The 23,194-nt window shown below is 44.0% G+C and overlaps 1 protein-coding gene across 2 annotated transcripts in view; it reads left to right on the plus strand.

Annotated features, from left to right (window-relative positions):
• The first annotated feature begins 17,250 nt into the window (after positions 1 to 17,250).
• LAMA5 (laminin subunit alpha 5) overlaps positions 17,251 to 23,194 on the plus strand; it is a 406,583-nt gene continuing 400,639 nt past the window's right edge. The window contains exon 1 of one of the 2 annotated variants that reach the window (XM_033963610.1): positions 17,251 to 17,758. In XM_033963610.1, coding sequence (XP_033819501.1) covers positions 17,531 to 17,758 — 228 coding nt within the window. In that variant the 5' untranslated portion in view covers positions 17,251 to 17,530. Of the gene's footprint in view, positions 17,759 to 18,207; positions 18,304 to 23,194 lie in introns of those variants that run through there. The other variant, XM_033963611.1, reaches the window with a different exon arrangement.

Genomic DNA, 23,194 nt, shown 5'->3' on the forward strand with positions numbered 1-23,194 from the left:
GATGCCCAATCTCTCCTGCCGGACACAAACCCGCCCCCCCCCCCCCCTTCCCCTGCCCCCCCACCACACACACAAACACCCACACAATCATCGGAAGGAGGGTGCCCAATCACTCCTGTCGGATACAACCCCTTCCCCCCCCCCGAACACCTGCGATATCATTGGCAGGAGGATGCCCAGTCCTTCCTGCCGGACACACCCATCCCCAAACCCCTTTTCCCCCCCAAACCCCTGACAGACCGCGTATCCCCCTGGAGCTCCCCTGCACTCCCACCCTCCCCAGACCCCCCAAACCACCTAGACTCCCCTTCTAACCTGGTCAGATGGCCGGACAGATGGGTCTTTCCTCCGGCCGGCCGGCAGGCCCACCTTCCTCTGAATGGTGGGCCTGCCCCTTTCTGGAGCATTGTGGAATTTTATGTTGGTCCATGTGCCTAAGGCCCCTCCTATGGGTGGGGCCTTAGGTGCCTGGGCCAATCAGGCCCTAGGCCCCACCCCGGTGCATCCCACAATGCGCTGGGAAGGGGCAGGCCCAACATTCAGAGGAAGGTGAGCCTGCCGCCCAGACAGAGGGAGGACCTGGCCGGCCATCTCACCAGGTTAGAGGGGTGGTTCAGGGGGGGTGGAGGGGGGCTCCGAGGGGGTGGGTGTGCAGTCCAGCAGGGGTTCAGCAGGAAGAGGGTTTGGGGTGGAGGAGTTGTGTCTGACAGGAGGATTAGGAACCCTCCTGCCGATGTTCACGTGGGTGTTCAGGTGTGGGGGGTTATGTGTAGAAGGAGAGATTGGGAATCTCTGCTGCCAGGGAAGATTCAAGGGGGATCGCGGCAGGATCCTTCTGCGATTGTTGCGGGGGGGGGGAGGGGGATAGTTCCAGGATTCTGTAACCGGCATTGTTTATGACAGACGCCGGTTAGAGAATCCTGCTTTTAGGCGAAGGACTGGTTCCTCCTTCGCCTAAAAGGTCTTGTTTTGGGGATTTGGGCAATTTTTTGGTCGGGAATGTGTTGTAAGGATACACGTAGTGGCAGTTTGGGTGATTAAACTGCTGAATGTAGAGGTAGGCCATTCTAAAAAAAAACACATCATTTTGGACTTTTTTTTGAGAATGGACATTTCCCTGCTGCCTACTTTCTGTGCCTAGGGACATAGGCCAAAAGGGGACTTAGACGTTTCTTTTGATTATGCCCCTCCCGGGGTTAAACTAAACATGTCATATTGGAGCTGAATCACACATGAATGTGTAATATCAGAAATGCGGTGCCATTTCTGGTGAGAACCCAGTGCCAAATGTAAGCACCAAGTTGAGCCGGGAGAAATGACTTGTAGTTAGTTGAATCAAATGAGTTTATGCCTTGGTATGTGCAAGCAAGATGAAATCAAGATAACAAGGGCTGTGCTTTAGATGTGTCTTGGAGACAGCAGAATCCTTCAAGTATTAAGTGGTACAGGAAAGGAATTTGCAGTTTAGGCTGTACGAAGGGAAGAATGTTGGGCTTTTGCCAGGTACAGAGCACATGAATGAAGCACCTGTCCTGGCTTTGTGATGGGGCTGGAGCCATTTGATTACAGAGAAGGTATGGTTTGATCTCAAAAGTTAATTGACTTCTCAGGTATAGAATAACAAGCCCTGTTCCTTAGGAGTACAAACAACTTTTTCTTTTCTTGGTAAAATGTACCAGGAGAAGAGCAAACAAACCAAACTAGCAGTAAAGACCTATGAGAAGTTTGCTAAAACCATTCTCAAACCAATCAAATGCACAGCACTTGGAAAAAAAATGTATGCCCACATTCCACACTAAATAGTCTGAAAAATTCCAGGTTTAAGCTGACAAAAACCAATAGTAGCAACGCATTTTCTATAACGGCATCTGGGTGCCCAGATTCCTTCTAGAATATAAATGGAACTCGAGATCTAAGACTTATGAAGGGGTGATGAAAAGTTCTCAGCTCATCCAAGAAGATGGATATGGTTCAATCAATGATTTCAAACAATGGCAAAAGCATAGAATTTAGTTTCCGCAAATTGGCAATTAACGAAATAAGATAATACTATTTTCATCTACCGCAGGGATCTCAAAGTCCCTCCTTAAGGGCCGCAATCCAGTCGGGTTTTCAGGATTTCCCCAATGAATGGATGATGCATTGAAAGCAGTGCATGCACATAGATCTCATGCATATTCATTGGGGAAATCCTGAAAACCCGACTGGATTGCGGCCCTCGAGGAGGGACTTTGAGATCCCTTTTCTACAGTGACAAAATAAATTTAGGAAGTCAGTTGGTTGTTCTGAGAACTTTTCAGCACCCCTTCATATGCACCCTGACCTATTGGCAACCCTCAACAGCTGGGAGTGAAGACCACTGCTATTGAGAATTCCCTGTAATCTTCATTGCCCTGTTTCCAGGAAGAACGTCCAAGAGAAGACGATCAAAGTCCTTTCCTGCTTCAGGAGGAGGAGCTGTTCTGGTCTCCTGAAACCCCCTTTTGCTCCTCTCTACCCCAGTGGTGCTGCCACAGGTGGTGGGGGGAGGGTCCTCAACTTTGGCTCTGGACCCCTCTGCTTTCATGGCTGGTGGGAATGCCTGGGTTACCAGATGCCTGGATTTCCCCGGACATGTCCGGGGATCCGGATGGCTTTTCAAAACCTGGCACTTTGTGGTCAATGTGTCCTCAGCTGGGAAGAATTGGGATCAGCGCAGAACATGCAACTTGACCCTGCATTTATTTATGTGTATTCTCCGTTATCGAAATGTTCTAAACGGATAACAATATAAAATTTTTAAAAGACTCAATAATAGCCAACGATATAAAAGCAAAAAAAAAAAAAAAAATGAAGGAGCATTTTCAATAGTGCGTCTAAGTCTGATTTGGAAGGTTTGAAAAATGTGTCTAAAAATTGGGAGGCAAAAATGTCCATTTTTGAAATCGCTACGAGAATGTGAGATAGTGGTAAGAGCTACAGCCTCAGCACCATGAAGATGTGGGTGGGTTCAAACCCCATGCTGCTCTTTGTGACCCTGGGCAAGTCACTTAATCCTCTACTGCCCCAGGTACATTAGATAGATTGCAAGCCCACAGGACAAATAGAGAAAATGCTTGAAGTATCTCTATGTAAACTGCTTTGAATGTGGTTGCAAAACTACAAAAAGGCAGTATGTATACAAGTCACAATCCCTATCCCATCTATCTTTCTTTCTTTTTTTTTTTTTTTCTAAAATCACCTATCTAGACATTTTGGCCCTGATTCTATAAAGGGCGCCTAACGCAGAGTGGGACTTAGGAGTCCAAACTAAGTGGTTAATGATCCATTTAAGGGTCTTAACGAGCAATAATTAGCACATGAACATCCAAAAGATGTGGACGTCACTTTGTAGGCACCTCCATAATTCAGTGGACGCCCATCGGAAAAACTCGGGCCTAACTTTAGGCGCACTTTGCCGAATCAGGGACTTTGGCCCTTAGCACGTCCAACCTTTTCAGCCATTTTCTAAAAGAAAAACTTCCAAAGCCAATCTGCAGAATCATAATGCTATGCTTTGACATTGTTTCAGATCAATGATTGAACTATGTCAACAAAAAGCGTGGAATTTTCAAGTGTGAAACTCAGAGCCATCATGAAGTTCCTCCTATTCCTGCAGAAGAAAACTCTAAAGGAATATATGATGCAAACATTGTGTGACAAATGCCCATCATACTCCACAGTGAAGAAGTAGTGTGCAAACTTTCTGCATGGAGATTTTGAGACTGAAGATGCAGCACTGTCTGAGAGGCCTCAAATGGTGTCAGCTCCTGAAACTGTTGACCATGTCCATGATCTGATTTTGGCGGATCAGCAAATATCAGCTAAAACAACTGTTGAGACACTACAGATATCCAGAGAACATGTTGGGTGTATAGTCCATGAGCAGCTGAGTATGCAGAAGCTGTCAGCCAAATGGGTGCCCAAATGTTTGAATGCTGATGAGAAATGATGTTGCGTGGACACTTCTAAGTTGATTTTGCAGCATTTTTAGCAAGCTGGTGCCAACCTTTTGGAACAACTAATTACTGTTGATGAAACATGGTTACACCACTATGATCCTGAAACAAAGCAACATTCTATGTAATGGTGGCACTCAGGTTCTCCAAAGCCAAGGAAATTCAAGACCCAAAAGTCAGCAGGAAAGGTCATGGCCACAGTGTTTTGGGATCAGGAAGGTGTCATCATGTCTATCTTCCAAGGGACCAAACAGTTAATGCAGAATACTATTGTAACTTCCTGTGCATATTAAGATTAAAGAGTTCTCTTTCTGCAAGACAATGTACCTACTCACAATGCTGGCAAATGATGAATGTCTTGACGCAGTTGGTGTTTCAGCACATAGACTATCCACCCTAATCACCAGATCTTGTTCCATCTGACTATTTTCCATTTCCAAACCTTAAAATGAATATGAAAGGGAGACACTTTTGAGTGATTCAGAGGTGATTGCAGCAGCGAAGCAGTATTCCAGTGGTCAGACATCAGAGTATTTTTTGGAAGGATTATAGACACTTCAGACACGATGTGCCAAGTGGGTTGAACTTAGGGGTGAATAGATGGAATAATTGTAAGTTTCATGGCTCCACGTCATTCCCTTCTTGGTTGGGCTGAGAACTTTTCAGCAGCACCGGTACTGTTTCTTTCACATCTTTGGGGGAGTGTGTGGGGGGGGGTCGTGACTTAATCCCTCCAGTGGTCATCTGATCATTTGGGGTACCTTTGTGGCACTTAGACACTTTTTAAAACAGGTCTAGCTTGGGACATCTAAATGGTAATCCTGGATGTCATGAAAAATGTTTATCACCACAATTTGTCCAAGCACACTCAAATTCCACCTATAACATATCTACAACATGCCCCCGTGAACTTTGGACACATTGTGAACAAAAAGTCTAGCAGGTCATCTAGGATGTCAGTTTCGAAAATCTGCACTTGGTTGTTTTGGTGATTAACAAGAGTCCTGTCTGACTTAGCTATGTATCAATAAAACCATCTGGTACTGACACTCTCACATTAAAAAAGCTTTACTGTATCTGATTTTGTTCCTGTTATCCAGCTTATAATGTATAGGGTGATAGGAGGATATTATGTCCACAGTAGGATGGGTTATGCCCTGTGCTGCCATCTTCTATGAAAGTAGAGAATGACACGGTGAGAAAATTCATCACCGATCCTGTCCCCGCGGTTAACCGTGGGGAACCATCTCCATGTCATTCTTTAAGGAGAGAGGGAAAAATCAGAGTCTGAATGGGCCCAGCCACTGGCCCTCAAGCCTTGCATTGAAGAATGCTGATGTAGAAGGACTGAGTTTGAGATGGATACTAAAGAACGGCACGGAATGATTTCCCATGGTTATCCGCGGGGACGGGAACGATGATGAATTTTCTCACTGTATCATTCTCTATACGAAAGATGAACAGATAAAAGTCAAAAAGTATTTTCAGCAAAGTGAATCTAGGGAACTCCTGCAGAGTTATTCGAGAGGCCTGCTTTGTCTCTTTAAAATTACGCAAGTCTGAAATGCAGAAAGGAAAGAGTGGAGTCCTTCAGGATCATAATACCAGTTCAACTAACTTGAAATCAGAATCTCAAAGAGTTAAGTTCCTTTATCAGTGGAGTCTCCCAACCCTCCCCATCACCCCCCATCTTGGAGACTGGCAGTCATTAAAGTATTCTATGCAGCACTTCAAAGGAAAGTGAACAATGGGACATTTTGAAAGAACATTCCACCTAGTGTTTTTCCAACAAATTTTATGGAGAACTTCAAACATCCCCCACCCCAGGCTACATTATAGAGATTCTAGACGGTATACAGGTAAATCCATATAAGATTGTTTTTTGGACTTTAATAAGAGTAATCCACAATCTTGGACCTTCTCCAAGGTTAGCTGCACCAGGCTGAAAAGCTCTACTGATATTGTGCTGTACTTTAGATTCTGGTGACCTGTTCAGGCCTGTTTTTATACTCTTATGGCTTCCTGTGCACAGGGGAAACTGGTCTTCTTCTTATGTCTACTTCCCTGTGCTAGAGAGAGGCTACTATCCTAAGTCTTTTGTCCTGTCTTCTGTTCCCGTCTTTCAGTCTTCCTTCCCTCTTAAAAGATAAATGTTTTCCAGTTTTCAAGGTTTTATGCTATATCTTAATACACAATCCAGCTGGCAAGAAAAGAGTCAAACTGGCTATTAATTACGAAGCAGTGTGATCCATTGCAGTGTGAGCCCACTGGGAGAGCAGTAACTGTTTACCTGCGGTGTTTTCCTAAACTACATGTCTGACACATATTGTACCTATAGTTCAAAGGAAGTAACAAGAGAAAGAATGGAAAGCATAAAGTGAAGAGAGACAGTGCCTGCCATTGATCATGTCACTGATAACAAAATGGCGCACTCGATTTCAGATGCACTGGGCAATACAATGTAATATAAATTGGAATGTATTGCTCTATGTTATGGCCACACCTTGAATACTGTGTGCAATTCTGCTCATGGTATCTCAAAAAAGATATAGTGGAATTAGAAAAGGTACAGGCAAGGGTGACAAAAATGATAAAAGGGATGGGATGACTTTCCTATGAGGAAAGGCTAAAGCGACTAGGGCTCTTAAGCTTGGAGAAGAGACATCTCAGGGGAGATATGATAGAAGTCTATAAAATACTGAGCGGAGTGGAAAGTATAGATGTGAATCGCTTGTTTACTCTTTGTAAATTAAACTCTGGAATTCGTTGCTGGAGAATGTGGTGAAATCAGCTAGCTTAGTAGGGTTTAAAAAAAGGTTTAGATACTTTCCTAAAAGAGAAGTCCATAGGATAAGCAGCATAAAATCTGTTTTACTACTTGGGATCTAGCTAAGTACTTGATGTCTGTCCTAGTATGCCAATTCTTATGTTCTTGTTTTTCTAAGTCTTCCTCCCCTATTCTGGTTAAGAATCTTGTACTAGGACCTATTGGGTCATCAGAACTTTAGCCTGCAGCTCTTATTAGCAACCTTGTTACCGGCTGTTTGGATAATATATATTAAAGGTCTCCTATTTGACTGCTCATAGCTCCTTCTCACTAAGGATTTCAAGTGCCGCCCATGGGTACTTGAGTACCTGAATAAATTAATGTAAACCGTTCTGAGCTCCCTTGGGAGAACAGTATAGAAAATTTAAATAAATAAATAATACTTTTATTCTGGAAGGGACATATACACATGAGAAAAGTGAATTGGGATAACCTGATTGGTCAGTTCAGTCAGTTCAGTCATTTTAACTTGTACCCCCATAAGTTTGTAAGTTTCCCCATAAGTTTGTAAGAGGAGCAACTTTTCCCATTGAATTTTGATATTATAGAATACAGCCAGTAGTAGAATATGTAGCTATTTAGTCTAAAAAAAAAAAAAGAGTTTGCACCGTCTACCATATTGGGCAGGTAGCAATTCACTTACATAATCATAAAATAACATAACTATAAAAACATTAAACAACAATCTCGCATTTAGCTCTGTTTTTCTTGGTATCAGATGTATTAAACAAAAGTTTAACCAAGAGACCAAATGTTGAACCTACATCAGTCTTACAACCCCCGTGAGTTAATCTGTGTTCTAGACTAGACCTAGCATTGTGCCCAATGCCTGCTTGGATCAGTCTCCATTTATCGTTCAAGCACCATTCTTTGGATTTATGGGATAAGATTAATATGGAAAAAGAGTTTCTAAGATGCATCAAAAAAACTATATCCATCATGGAAAAAAATGCTATTTCCTTTACTGTTCATTTGAGGCTTTGTTTCCTGATTTTTATTTTCAGTGTTCTTCCTCTGTACTAATGAAATGTAATAACACACATTAGAACTTTTTTAAACATATGCAAGTCAACTCCACACATACCAATGGTCCATCAAGCACAGTAGCCTGTTCTCATGGTGGCCAATCCAGGTCTCTAGTACCTGGCCAAAACTCAAAGAGTAGAAACATTCCATACAGGAAATTGTCCAAACATTTCTTAAAACCAGCTACACGTCTTAATTCATGGTTTAGCATGCTTTAAATTGAATTTGTGCCCACTTTCTTTTGCGACTCCTTAACAAACTGCTGTGTGGCAAATGCTCTGACACCCATTCAATTCCTATGGGTGCCAGAGCATTTAAAGCATTGGTCTGTGCTATCATGCTTAGTAAAAGAGGGGTGAATGTGCGCTAACGAATGCACATTGCTCCTAACACTTCATCTCTCTAGGGGTCTCAAATAGGGGCCTTTCCCAGCATATTCTCTCTATTGACTGCCCAAAGGTTCAGGAATAGAGTGTGTGTTTACAAGAAAGAAGATTAACGAGGTATGAACCTTTGTATGGTAAAGGATCTAAACTCCCCCCAATATCTTCTATACCTAACAGGACATCAAATTCACCAATCCACCTCCTTCAGTCTGTATACCAAATGTATGTTCAACTAGATTTACTATGTGTGTGTGTAAATTTAGGATGAACAAACTGTCCCCTATGAGCGTCGGAGCAGTTACTGCCACTGTGGGCACTAAAACCCACGCTAAGCGTTAGAAAAGGAGGGGGTGTATTATATGTATGCCAATTTTTAACCCTTTTTGACAATATATTATGTATGTTAACCTTGTAATGTATTCTGATCTCATTGGGGAGGATGGGATTTAAAACGAATTAAATAAATAAATAAATAGAGTCCTCTAGGAATGAGCAGTTCAACAGAGCCTCCTTTATGTTTTGCATGCTTACATCAAGGCGCATTAAATGCATTTCACTTCTTGAGCTTGAGCTCTGGACTCAGATAAGTGCTGTGTGTTAAGGAGAGGCATCATTAATCACAATGGGAATCTGCAGTCTAAAGTGTTCTAAACTGCTGGAACACCAGAAGCTATGATGTCATGTCAATGTCATCCTTGTTACACTGCGCCTGCCAAGGAAGGGTAGCCGGCAGCCAGCTGGCAGGTCTGAGTCCTCTTCCAAAGATGCTAATTAACTTCTCTGCCGCAGGGAAGGATGGCAACAAGAATCCCTTGCACAGTATTCTGCCTTTTGAAAATACTACTATCTTGACATGCTTCCAGCTCTTCCATTTATGAAGATTACTTCTCTGAGCCTTGAGGTCCAGTGTTTATGTACTGTGGTTATTTATTTTTTTTTTTTTTGCTTGTATCGACCTCTGAACTGTCTGTGATCTGGTTGTGGACACTGAGTGCTAAGGCGAATGCCTGGATAGTACCAAGGGCAGAGCCTCGACCTGGCATCCCTCATGTGTGTTCCCAGTGACATAGCTAGGAATAAATAAACTCCTGGCACATATATTAAGATGGGTCCCTGTAACACAATATTCCCATGGTAGTGGGAAGATCTCCCCTTAGGGAGTGGGCAGGGATGGAGGAATGTGTGGAAAATGAGGGGTGCCTGGAGCAGGGGTATGTGGGGACGACGACATTTAACAGGGCTGGTGTTAGATAAGCAGGGGCCCAGAGCAGAAACTGGGAAGGGGGCCCCAGAGCTCACATGCAAGCTATGCTTACTTCGGCTTCAGGCAGGCTTGGGGGGGGGGGGTCACCTGTGGCATGGAGGCCCAGGGCATTGCCCTGTTTACCACCCCACACCATCATTATTGGACGTAAGGGATTTAGTGTAGGATGTACATGTAGGAAATTTGGGACAGTAGGGGGATTGTGGGGATTTTTGTAGTGGGTTAGATGCCTGAAGTGGGGGGACTAGTGAGGGTATGGTATGTTAGTTGTAGGTGGCGGAGTCTGCAGCAAAGATACAGTGTAGTGGAGGGTGTCTGTGTCTGTATTACGAATATAGAAGAGAGTGTCAGTTGCACAGTGACAGTAGGGGGGGAGGGGGGAGTGCACAAGGAGAGTCTCAAAGGAGGAGCAACAGGTTCAGGGGAAAAACACCTTACCCCCTCCCTTCCCCACCTACCATGAGCAGATAAAGCATTTCTTCAGGCTGGGGGCCTGGGAGGAAGGGAGTATAGCCACACTCTATGCCACCTTCTCCTTGTTGCAGTAGAGTTCAGTCTGCAGTATGAGCTGCAAGATCACATGGCTGTTATCTCAAGACTTAGACCCCAGGCATAAATTAAAAGTTCTTCCACCAAATCAAAGGAGGGCAATGCCAGAAAGAGAGAGGGAGTGGCATAGCACAAGTGTCAGAGCTAATTACAGAGCCCTCCCCACTCTCAATCTTGTTACAGCTGCAAATGCAGTCCACCTCGTTGCCAGGCCTGCATCCTTTGGCAGGAAGAATATTGCTTTGATTGTAACCACAGAAAGGCAGTATATCAAGTCCCAGCCCCTTATCCTTTCTCTTTATTTCAATGTATTATATACTGCCTACACACCATGTATATTTCTGTCCTTGAAGCGCTCTCTTCTAAGTTTGTACCTTAGGCAAAGGAGGGTTAACCCCCTCTTTTACTAAAGCCGGCAGCGTGGGCAGGCGCAGCAAATGCTCTTGCACCCATAGGAATTGAATGGGCACCGGAGCATTTGTTGTATGGCACTCGGCTGTGCAGCTTTGTAAAAAAGGGGCCTAAGTGATTTGCACAAGGTCACAGGGAGTAGCAGTGGGATTTGAATGAGCCCCTCTGGTTCTTAACCCCTGCTCTAACCATTAGGTTACTCCTCCGCATCTCAGGGAGCATTGCTAATGTCAGATAACTCGGAGTCAGAGTACAAGTTTTATCTGCTTCCCTCCACTGTAAGTCAGCAGTGCTGGGACCTTGTAGCTTAGTGACTGGAAGAGCAGCTAACTAGTGATTACAGGATGGTACTGGAAGCCAGGAAACCTCTTGGAATCTTAGACAGATTATGTTAGTCAGTTATTTTTTATTTTTTTATTATTATTTATTTATTTGATTATTCGTTATGTCTTAATAACAAATATTCATGAATGACCACAAAAAATAAAAAAATATATATATATATATATTTTTTTTTTTTTTTTTTTTTATTTATGGATTTATTAAATTGGATTTAGCTCACACCATTTTTTTTTTCATTTGTAGCAAAAGGCAAGTTATATTCAGGTGCTTTTGTCCCTAATCATAAATTCACCTTCATTTTTTTTTTTCCCTTCCTTGAGATATTTTCCCTTTAATGTATTTTTTCTTCTACAAACATATTGTAACTTTCCCCCTCAATCCTCACGATTCATTTATGTTAACCCAGTATGTTTTTATTTAAAGTCATTGTATTTGTCTTTCTATTTTATTTGAATTGTACATCGCTTAGATATTCAATAAGCGATTTATCAAGCACTAATAAAACTTGAAAACTTGAATTGTAAATCAGTCTGCCGCAGCAGATTCCAGGTGTGCCCCAATGAGACACCGGTAAAGGAGGACAGGCGCAGGCGCAGGCTGACTGCTTATAGGACTTGCCTCTTGCAGCGAGAGGCACATCCTGTAGGCCAGGGGTGTCCAACCTTTTGGCTTCCCTGGGCCGCATTGGCCGAAAAAAAAAAATGGTTCTGGGGCCACACAAATGCGCAAACGCTGCCGCAAGAAAGAGGATAGAGCTGGCAAGATGGTAAACACCCAGGGGCAGCGGAAGAAAACACTGCATCACCCTCGACTGGGGCCGCACAAAATACTTCACAGGGGCCGCAGGTTGGACACCCCTGATGTAGGCAGTCAGCCCACGCCAGCATCTCTCCTCCTCTCCCCCTCCTCCAGGATCCCCCCACCGATGTGACGGGTTCAGGGTCGCAGCCAGATGAGCCTCTGTGCATGTGCGGATGTCGACGTGATGACATCACACATGCACATGATGTCATCACGTCGACGTCTGCACACTTCCAGGTGCCTTCCAGCCGGGGCACTGGGTTTAGTGTGCCTTCCAGCTGAAAAGTTTATGGGACATTGTTGTAAATAGATAAGACTTTTTTTTTTTTTTTTCCTTAAGAACATAAGAACAGTCATACTGGGTCAAACCATGGTTCACCTAGTCCAGCTTCCTGTTTTCAACAGTGGCCAATCCAGGTCACAGTACCTGGCAGAAACCCAAGTAGTAGCAAGATTCCATGCTACTGATCCAGGGTAAGCAGTGGTTGCCATCCAAATGTATATACTGTCAAATTGGGGGAAGCTCACGTATCTGGAAAAGGTTGCAACATATTTTTCAGTCTGGATGTTTATTAAGCACTTGGGGACTCTGTTTAGACAAGCAGTACTATCCAATTTACACAGGGTTAATGCATACAAAGTTCACTTTAAATCAGCTACACTCCAAAAATTCTCCACATGGGCTCCACCAAGTATGTTGGACTGCACCCACTATTTAAATTTCTCATGGGCTAATGCTCAGAACTCTGGCACTATAGCACATAGCACTCAGGAATAGGGCAGAAAAACAGCGCCACAATGCTCAACACTAATTATATGCAAATAAGATGCGCAGTGTGAGACCAAAGGTAAGGGGAGGAATGTGCCTGGCACAAGCGCACAAGAATTTTGCAGTAAGCACGTCTTTTGTGCGCTCGCAGCAGGCAAATCCAGAAGTGAAGCATACATCGGTACCATTCCTCTGTGCCTTTCAAATTCTTTTTGCGGAAGACTTACATTTAAGCGCAGAAAACAGGTGCAACGTATGTTTTAATTTTCAGCTTTGCTCGGACTTGCCCACGTGTGTTTCTCACTCCCAGTGCTTAGAGGCTCCCAGGGGCTTCCTTCTGCTTCCACATGCAATCAAAATTATAGGCGGCTTTGTTTTGTGCACTGTTCTCTGAGCATTGGGGAGGGAATAGGAAATGACCCCATTCAGGGGCGTAGCCAGACCTACTCATTTGAGTGGTCCCAGATTTAACATGGGTGGACCCAGCTACCCACCCTCATCCTGTACATATATAGTTTTAACCTCCACCCCTGCATCCACGTTTCCCTCTCTGTTCTTTTCCATCCCTTCTGCCCCTACTCATTTCATCAGTCTCCGCTCCAAGGTGGCATCTCCTCCTCTTCGGGTGTGTGTGTGTGTGGGGGGGGGGGGGGCATGGTCCAACATTTGCCCATTTTTCTCTGAAACATCTTCCTCCCCAGGCCTCACTTAGAGTAGTCTATGGCAGCAGTTCTTATAGTTTCTTACTTAATAGGGAGATAAAACTTAGTATTCTGTGACAAGAATTACTCTATAATATTGTGCTCACAGCTATAATCTATTGTTAATAATATTATTTTCCTTGTATTGTTTTAAATATTATTGTGAAGTGCTCAGACCAAGTAACCCAAAATATAGTGAAGTCACTACAATGAGGTTAACTAGGGGACCATCATCGCCTTCACCTGTCCCCTGCCCTGTCCCCTTGTTAACCTCATTGTAGTGACTTCACTATATTTTGTATTTGACTTCACAATAATATTTAAAACAATACAAGGAAAATAATATTATTAACAATAGATTATAGCTGTGAGCACAATATTATAGAGCAGTTCTTATAGGCAATCTGCGCTGGCCCTGCAGATTTCCCTCTAACATGTTCCACCTCGATAACATCATTTCCTGTTTCTTCATTGTGGGGACGCAGTAGAGGGAAGCCTGCAGGACTGGTGTAGGTTGCCTATAAGAATCGCCACCAGCGATAGCTCTGAGGGAGACCGGGGGAGGTGTTTCAGAAAAAGATGTGCAGATGCTGGACCATAGCCCCTCCCCTGGAGGAGATACCGCCTTTGACAGAGGAGAGGAGTGAGGCACCATCACTGAGGTGTCTCGGGGGCCTCATGGGCCATTAGACTGGGCAAGACTGAGGAAAAATGGGTGGGTCTGTGCCCGCCCAGTCCCACCTGTGGCCACTGGTTTGACTATATTCAAATACTATTTGCGCTAATTTTTGGCGCGGTTGTTTCCACACTAGAGCCAATGCTAGTTCCATGCAATGCTCCATCTAAGGATTGGCTGGGTGCATGCAAATTTTTTATCACGTGAGCGACAAGTTCTAAAAACATTTTTTTGTGTCAAGAAGTTCTAAAGACCAAAAATTTTCCAGATTTGCAAGTATTCTTGTGAGCAACCATGTAAAATCTGTGAGCGACGCTCCTAGAATGTATGAGCGAATGCTCATGTGCTCAGCTTAGAGCAGTGGTCTGAAACTCGAGGCCCACCAGGTACTATTTTGAGGCCCTCGGTATGTTTATCATAATCACAAAAGTAAAATGAAACAGTTTCTTGATCATATGTCTCTTTAGCTATAATTGACAATATTATTATTAAGACTTAGCCAAAAGGAAAGATTTAAAAACTATAAAGAGTTTTCCCTCATGCAAAATTGTCATTTCTTTAATAAGACATTAAGGGGCTCATAATTGAAAGAGAAAAACATCCAAAAACCGGCCTAAGTCGGCACTTGGACAAACTTTTCCCAAATACGTCCAAGTGCTGATACTAAAAATGGGTTTTGGACGTATTTCTAAACGACCTAGGCCTTCATAGTGTCGGTGAGTCATAGTGTCGGAAAGCCTAGTCGTCCAGCACAGAGGCAGCTTAAGCCATCTTGGGGGTGGGTTAGGGACCCATAGAGAGGAGGACCCATGCCCATAAGCCCCTGTAATCACTGCATTGATAATGAAACATGTGCACTCTCCTATACACCCCCAAATCCCTTTTTTACTGGCATATAAGTGGCTCCTGCAGCCATAAGGGCTATTAAGGTGGAAAATAAGTGGGTCTAGGGGATTCTGGAGGTGGTTTGGGGCCTATAAGGGAGCTGTAGTGAGGAGAAGCCATGGCACCCTTTTTGTGAAGTTCACAGCAGTGCCCTGTAAGGTACCCCACTATTTAGGTGGCATGTCTGGGTGTTCAGTCCATCACTTTGCAGACCCCTCCCACATCCAACAGGCTTGTTCTAGGCATTTTGGACTTGGACGAAAAGTTAGACGAAAATGTGGTATACAGATGGACGATTTAGCGACTTGGACGATCAGATCTGCAGGATGTATAATTAGACGATTTTCGAAAGTAAAAAAAATATTGGACGCATTTTTCAAAAATGTGTCCTAGGCTGTTTTTTTTACTTTGGATGACTTGCGAGTTGGACGTAAATGTACTTAGATGTCTCTTTCGATTATGCCCCTCCACCTAATTTTTTCTGAGGCCCTCCAAGTACCTAAAAATCCAAAATGTGGCCCTGCAAAGGATTTGGGTTTGAAACCACTGGCTTAGAAGGAACAGTGCTAATTGGCTGTGGCACCAGCATCAACCCATTTGAGTGCTGTTCTTTCTGTTAATATGGATGCTGTGGGCTAGCACACCTCAAGCAGTTTCTACTAATGCCCAGAATAGTCCAGTGTATAGGGACTCTTGCCCTGCCTGTGAGAATCATTTACTTAGTAAATCAAAGGCAGCGGTGACACACCCTTTTTAGGACATTCAGGGAGGATGGTGTATAAACCTGCTGTTGACCTGCAGACCCAGCAAAAATAAAATAAAAACACTGAGAACTACATGCATTTTAGAGACCGATATGACCAGCACCTTAAGAAGGGACCTATGTGCTCTCCACGACCCATTAAATTAACAGCTCCTTTTATCAAGCCGCGCTAGTGGTTTAACGCACGTAATACCCTGCGCTAAACCGCCAACTGCGCTAGCCGCTACCGCCTCCCTTGAGCAGGCGGTAGTTTTTAGGCCAGTGCTGGGGGTTAACGCGCGATGAAAAGTCACGCACGTTAACCCCGCTAGCACGGCTTGATAAAAGGAGCCCTAAGTGTATTTTCTTCGAACTAAGGGCTCCTTTTATCAAGCCGCGCTAGCGGGGTTAACGCGCGTGACTTTTCATCACACGTTAACCCCCCCGCGCTGGTCTAGAAACTACCGCCTGCTCAAGGGAGGCGGTAGCGGCTAGTGCGGCCGGCGGTTTAGTGCGCGTGAAATTGCTAGTGCGGCTTGATAAAAGGCGCCCTAAAATGTAATGTAATGTAATTTATTTCTTATATACCGCTACATCCGTTAGGTTCTAAGCGGTTTACAGAAAATATACATTAAGATTAGAAATAAGAAAGGTACTTGAAAAATTCCCTTACTGTCCCGAAGGCTCACAATCTAACTAAAGTACCTGGAGGGTAATAGAGAAGTGAAAAGTAGAGTTAGAGGAAAAATAAAAATAAAATAAACACAAATAAAGTGCAACACAACAAAAAGAAGACCCGATATTCCACAGTGAAAACAATCCAATGCAGGGATCTCAAAGTCCCTCCTTGATGGCCACAATCCAGTTGGGTTTTCAGGATTTCCCCAATGAATATGCCTGAGATCTATGTGCATGCACTGCTTTCAATGCATATTCATTGGGGAAATCCTGAAAACCCGACTGGATTGCGGCCCTCAAGGAGGGACTTTGATAGATAGAAACAAACGATAGAAACAAAAAGACTGTGGATGTAGATGTTCTGAAAGATGATTTATTATTAGCTCTTCACAGTAAAATCATAAAAATAAAAATATAGGTCTAAAAATATAGTACACATGTGATTGTCCAGCCAGACACGGTCCGGCTGGACAATCACATGTGTACTATATTTTTAGACCTATATTTACATTACATTACATTAGTGATTTCTATTCCACCTGTGCCTTGCGGTTCTAGGCGGATTACAAATTATAAGAGATCTGGACATTACCGAGAAAATTACGTAACAAAGATTACCTAGAGAATTACATAACAGTGATTCATGTACTTTACATGGTGTGGTAGAGGATTCAATTATAAGATATCTGGATTTTTCCGAAAAAATTACATAGCAGAGAATCAAGTGATAACAGGATACAGTGGAGAATATCAGTATATATGGGTTACAGAAGAGAAATTACCTAACAATGACGTAAGAAGTTTATTGGATAGTGAGGTAGATGCTTATTTAGGAATCAGAATATTTTTGGAAGGAAAGGTTCTAGAAGTTGAGTAATGTGTTATTCAAGAGAGGGAGAGCTTGTGCGAAAGGGGAGGAGATTAGTTAGTAGTTGTATTTCTTTGAACTAAAAGCCCATCAAAGATTATAATCTATGAAAAAAAAAAAAAAAAGCCTCAGGTTGTTAACTGCTTTGAACTTGATAAATGCATAAACAAACTAATATCCAACTGTATTATTATTTTTTTTGTAATGTCCAGCTCTGCTGTTTTCACATGTCTTCTGTGAAGCTGCTTGTCCTTCGAATCAGGCTGCCGGATCCCAGTAGCGCAGAAAGGAAGGGGAGGAACGGGTTAATATCTCCGGGCTGCACCGCCCCGCCCCCTTCCTAAGTCCATTGTGGGAAGAGGGAGGAGGGAGGAGGGGCAGCTCGTGGCTCCCAGGAACCTGCTTCAAGCCCCGTCAGGTCTGTTTCCGGGCAGCAAAACTTTGCCGGTCTCCTGGGCCGATTCCCAGCGCCGCAGTCGTCGAGTCCCAATCCCCTGGATCTAATTCCCGACCCCAGCTCTGATCCCCTCCCTCCCCCCGAGTTCCAATCCCCGATCGCGTCCTGCACCTAGCGCGAGCTTCGGTTCCCCGAGCTCTGGCTGTGTCTAGCCGATTGCCGGAGCTCAGGATGATGTGTTTGCTGGTCCTCCTTCTCCGGGCAGTGGCGGCTCAGGAGCTGCCCACGAACGGGGTAAACGGGCACAGCCTGCACCCGCCTTACTTCAACCTGGCGGAAGGCACCCGGATCTCGGCCACAGCCACGTGCGGAGAAGAGGAGGGCGGCCGAGCCGTAGAAGACCTTTACTGCAAGCTGGTGGGGGGCCCGGCGGCAGGGGAGCCTAGCCAGACCATCCAGGTAAGTGCATGGCAGGTGCATGCCCCCCCTCCCCTCTGATTCTGTGTCAAGCAGCAGAAAAGCCCCTCTCCCCCCCCCTCTGGTTCTGTGTCAAGCAGCAGAAAAGCTCCTCTCCCCCCCAACCCATGTACTGACAAAATATATCTTTACTGTAACCCACTTGTATCCCATGTACTGACTAAACGTATCTTTATTGTAAACCGTTTCTATCCCATGTACTGTCAAATGTATCTTTCTTGTAAACCGCTTCCAACTTCACGGTATAGCGGTATATAAGAAATAAATTATTATTATTAGAGGAAACAGGACATATGCCTTGAAAAATAAATGGCATCTATAGGGTCTGAGAGCATTCACTCTTCCTCCTTAAGGCTTTTGTGCGCGCGCAAGGGGTGTAATAATTCACGCTCGGGCGGCTCATTCTCCTGTGGACTGGCCCTGGCGGCTCCTTTGAAGGTTTGCGGATGAGGCACCACGTGCTCGTGTCCGCCTGCAGCTGCTCCCGGTCTAGGACTCTGGAGTGGACTTTGCCAAAAATTCTCCAGGTACATCCCAACTCCCTTCGGCATTCCTGAGATTCTCCTTGTCCCCCTGCGAGTGTGTGTGCTCATCTTCTCTGGTTTCCATATTTAGTGAATGGCACTGACTCAGTGCTGCTAAATCAGAGTTCAGCCTAATTAATACTTGGGCTCTTACAGATGTTGGTAGTGATGCCTGATGAGAAGAGGGGAAAACACAGTTAAACCTGGGAGTGCTGTCTGGGTTGTTACCCTTTCACAGTCACAGAGGGCAGAAAGTCAAACTAGTGGGAAAGACTTTAAATCAGAAAATTATTTCCAGCAATGGCAGATTCTCTGGAGTTTCCTGGGAGCTTGGAAAACGGAAAGATGTGCTTTCTGGAAGACGGGTCGGGGCCTGAGAGTTATTCAGTGACACATTCGCTGCTTCTCTCATGACAAGCTGTTGAGTCACAGAAGGGAAATGGTTTTGTGTTCATTCAAGCAAAGGGCTTTAGAGAAAGGTGCTGGGGTTCTGCAGTGCCTCAAAGCCATCAGGCCCTAATAGAGGTCTGCAATGAAACGGGGATCGTGGGAATCCTGCGGAGATCGCGGGAATCCTGCGGGTCCCGCGGGAATCCCCCCCCTAACCCACATGACTCCCACGGGGACCCCCCTCTGGCCCACAGACTCCCACGCGGACCCCCCTTCTAGCCAACGGGACTCCCACGGGGATGGAAGGCTTTGGAAGCAGGGTTCGTCCATATAATATAATGGACACGTCAGCCTTAGTAAAAGAGGGGGTTTATAAGTTAATTACCTGAACAGAAAACAAAAAAAGGGTTCCACCAAAGAGATTCCACAAGGAAAACAGCAAAAGAAACCGTGGAATTGATGATCCTGTCAGAAGTAATTGCTGCTTTTTATGGGGACGGGCGGGGATGGAGGTAATTCCTTGAGGGGATGGGTGGGGACGGAGAGGATCCTGGCAGGGACGGGTGGGGATGGGTGGGATTTCTGTCCCCGCGCAACTTTCGGCCCTAAAGTAGAGGTGTCCAGGACTTGCATGAGGTAACCAGACACATGATCAGTTGCTTGTAGAGAGCTGTGGCTATCCTGTACCCTGTAAATCTGAGGGACCAATATTTGATTTTAGCCAGGGCTTGTAACCAAGGGCTGTGAGGGTAATGTGGCCACACAGGTTGCAAACAAGGTGAGGGTGCCAAAATTGCTCCCCACCTTTCTATTATTGGTCGATACACAGTAGGTGCTGGGTGCTATTTTTAGCCATTTGCTTGTAAGGTTGATAGGGCCAGCTAAACCATTGGGCAAGACTAGGCAGCTACCTAGGGGAGCTGCTCCAGTCAAAGATCCTGACTGTCACATGAACTCAGATAAACCTTCAATATGTTGCAGAGACGTAACACTACCACAGCCTCGCCACAAAGCAAGCCAATCGCAAGACCGTTGTAGGGTGGTTCATAGAACCATTGATTTTTGAAGAGTTTGAAAACTGTTTTTTGGGTCTCCTGAGGAAGTTACTGAAACGGGGCCACATTGGGACCTCCCCCCCCAAGTCACATTCAAGATAAGTAAGTGACTTACCTACTCTCAATTGTGGCTTGCTGTTGTTTTTTTTTCAGTGTGGCTTGTTAATCTGCTGTTTTCAAGTTAAAAAGTGCAAAGTTTTGGCAGTAAGTTTAAAAGTTGAAACTACAATAAGTTTCATTAACGTTTAAAAGACTATTAAATTAAACATCAATGTTACCATATGCAATGACTGGATGGTAAGCTCCGCGATGGGGTTCACACCCTGTAGAGCTTCATATCTCTGAGCGTCTAGAAACAAGTGAAATTTCAGAAAAATATCCAATGTAAGAGTGAGTTTTTGATATATCCATATTTGGTATGCAAGGTATACTTTTTCTCCCTCTCATTTTTTGTCATTTTTTGAGTATCCTGTCATTTTTGATAAAATATAGGATAGAACACAGCAAGCAATATCATACAATATATACTTTACCCAGCAGGAAGAGTGAGCAATTTTCAAAATGGTTCATGTATGAGGGTGGTTTGCAAAGTTTGGTTAAAAAAAAAAAAGCAAGTTAAACAATGCAGTCTCCATCAAAGGCTCCTGATTGTTATCTGGCTATATGGATTGGAGCAAAAGAGCTGAGACAAAACTTCCCTTGCTGCAGGCGTTTTAAGTTAGGAGCCGTGATAGTCTCATCCAGGTTTTTTTTGGGTATGGTGCTATTGTGTCACTTCAGCTCAGCTTTTTTGCTCCAATCCATATTGACGGATAACGATCAGGACCCCTGAGGAAGTCAAAGTAATGCTGAAACGCGACCCGTGTAGGCTCTGGCTCACATTCCGTGAGCATTGAGCGTATGGTATCATCAACGTAATATATTTGACACAGACTTTCGGTACCTTAGGGATTTTTGTTACTATATGCAATTTTGTATATAATAAACATTTTACTGGAAGTTTTCGGTATCCCCAGCAACTGGTGTTCCACTTTTTGTGTTCTTAGATTTACCAATCTTGTTGTGGAACATGGGTTCTCCTTTCTAAGACTTTGAGGTTGAATAATCAAGCATCATTGCCTTTGTAAAGTGAGCATTATTTCTTCTCTTCACCTCCTGCAGGGCTCTGCCATTTGCTGCGTTTATATCCTATAGCAGAAGCAAAAATTAGTGGCCTGTAGAATCCTGCCATCTTCTTTTTTTGTAAATTGTTTTTATCGGTAAACAGTGTGTATAGTACGAAAGACAACTGTACAATCTTTTTGTACTATGCCATCTTCTTCAGTGGTAATCTCTACTTTCCAGTCCAGACAATCGCATTTTATTGTTTTGGTGATGGACATATGTGAAAGGCTTGTAAATTGAAATATTATAAATACACAGGCATAGTTTGTGATAAGTAGCTGCTGCTGGCACTGTTTCTGAGCTTCTGCTGGCTGCCTCTGCCTGTGTTAGATGCGGTACTGATGACCCAGGGAAGGGATGATGGTGGATGGATTCAGTAAGGGTGGTGGGAATAAATATTTAAGAGAGGAGAGAATGAATAGATCCTCCTCCATCTGAAATTCAAGTCAACTAGGACATACTGAACCACTCTTAAATCTTTTTCTTTCTAATCATTATGGGGAATGTTTGGTCCATCACTCTTTTTTTTTTTTTTTTTTACCCTATCATTTTCTGTACTTTCTTTGGGTTTCTAGTAGAGAATGACACCGGGGACAAATTTGTCCCCATCCCCAAAGGAATTCAATTTCCCCGTCCCTGTGAGTTTTGTCACTGTCCCTGCCCCAATCCTGTAAGTTCTGCCTTAATCGCACAAGCCTCGAATACTTATGATTTTAAAGTGTTTGAGACTTGTGCAGATGAGAACAGAGCTTGCAGGAACGGGACAGGAAAAGAATTCACGGGGACGGGAAAATGAGTTCCTGCAGGTAAGGGGAAAAATTTGTCCCCGTGTCATTCTCTAGTTTCTAGCTTAATCAGAACCAGCCTACACTGGGCTAAGGAGCCATGAACCTTTACTTACAAGCACCTAAGGTTCTCCCCCCCCCCCCATATTTTTATATTTCATCCAGACAGTACAGCCATCACAAGGAGAGTCATTGGCCAGGGGCCCTGACCCCTGTTTACTGAGCTCAGGTTTAGAAAAATGAATAATTACACCCAGTGGCAGAACTTGAAATGAGGTCCCCTGAGTAAAATATTGAAAAGGGCCTCCAGCGAAGGGGGTCTGCCTTACAAAAAGGTTGCAAACTGTGCAGAATGTAGCTGCGAAGCTGATTTTAGGGGACAGATTGTTTGAGCATGCATTCTCTTTTCTGAGACGATTTAATTGGCTTCCTTTCAGAGCAAGTATCGAGTTTAAATTGTTACTGTTTTGTTTTGTTTTTCCCCGTAAAATTTATTTCAAGAGAGTAGCACACAACAAAAGACAAATGCAACAAGTCAGCATAGAAGCAAAGCATCATAATCAAATACAAAAAAAATAGTTACTGTTTATATGGGTTGATCCTGACTACTTGAATGGATTTGTGACTTTATATTATCCTGCTAGAAATGTAAGATCTATTCATGGACTTGAGGTTCCTTTTACAAAGCCAAGGTAGCGATTCCCGCATGGTAAATGCGATGCAGCTCATTCAGTTTCCCATGAGCTGCGTCACATTTACTGCAGCTCTGTAAAAGGTGCCTTTAGACTGCAATTGCCATCTAAGCGTACCTGTTATTTATTTTAAAAAACCCAAACAGAAATAGAACTAACCCCCCCCCTTTTTTTTTACAAAATCATAGTGTGGTTTTTAATGCTAGCCGCGATGGTAACAGCTCTGACGCTCATAGAATTCCTATGCGCATTCGAGCTGTTACCGCCGTGGCCGGCGCTAAAAGCCGTGGTATGGTTTTGTAAAAAGGGAAGGGGGGATATTTGGGAAAGGCCCAGAACTCTGCTGCTGGAGATTAAAATCACTGTCAACTATTTGAGTTTTAAGAAACTTGTCAAAATGTGTCTGCTTAGAAACTACTATTTCTGAGATTTTCGTTAGGTTTTACTAAACTGCGGAAGAACTTCTTACTGCAGGCTGGTGAGATAAATGCTCCGACGCTCATAGGAATTGAATGATCAGCCTGTGGCAAGAAGCTCTTCTGCAGGTTAGTAAAAGGAGTCCTTCATCTGTTCTTGGTATGAAAACGTTGCTGGGTTTGTTTATATAATTGTTTTACATAGCTGTTTTTCTAAATCGTTTATAATTTTGTTGAATTAGATTTTAATTATTGTTGTTGTTATACACATCTCCCTCGGTATTCGCGGGGGATAGGGGCAGAGCCGGACCGCGAATGGAGAAAAAACGCGAATATCTTCTCGTCCAGCTCTGACCCATCCCCGCCTCCCTCCCGCCTTCCCCCCTGCAATC

This window comes from Geotrypetes seraphini, chromosome 11 (assembly GCF_902459505.1).
Source record: "Geotrypetes seraphini chromosome 11, aGeoSer1.1, whole genome shotgun sequence".
Lineage (NCBI taxonomy): Eukaryota > Metazoa > Chordata > Amphibia > Gymnophiona > Dermophiidae > Geotrypetes > Geotrypetes seraphini.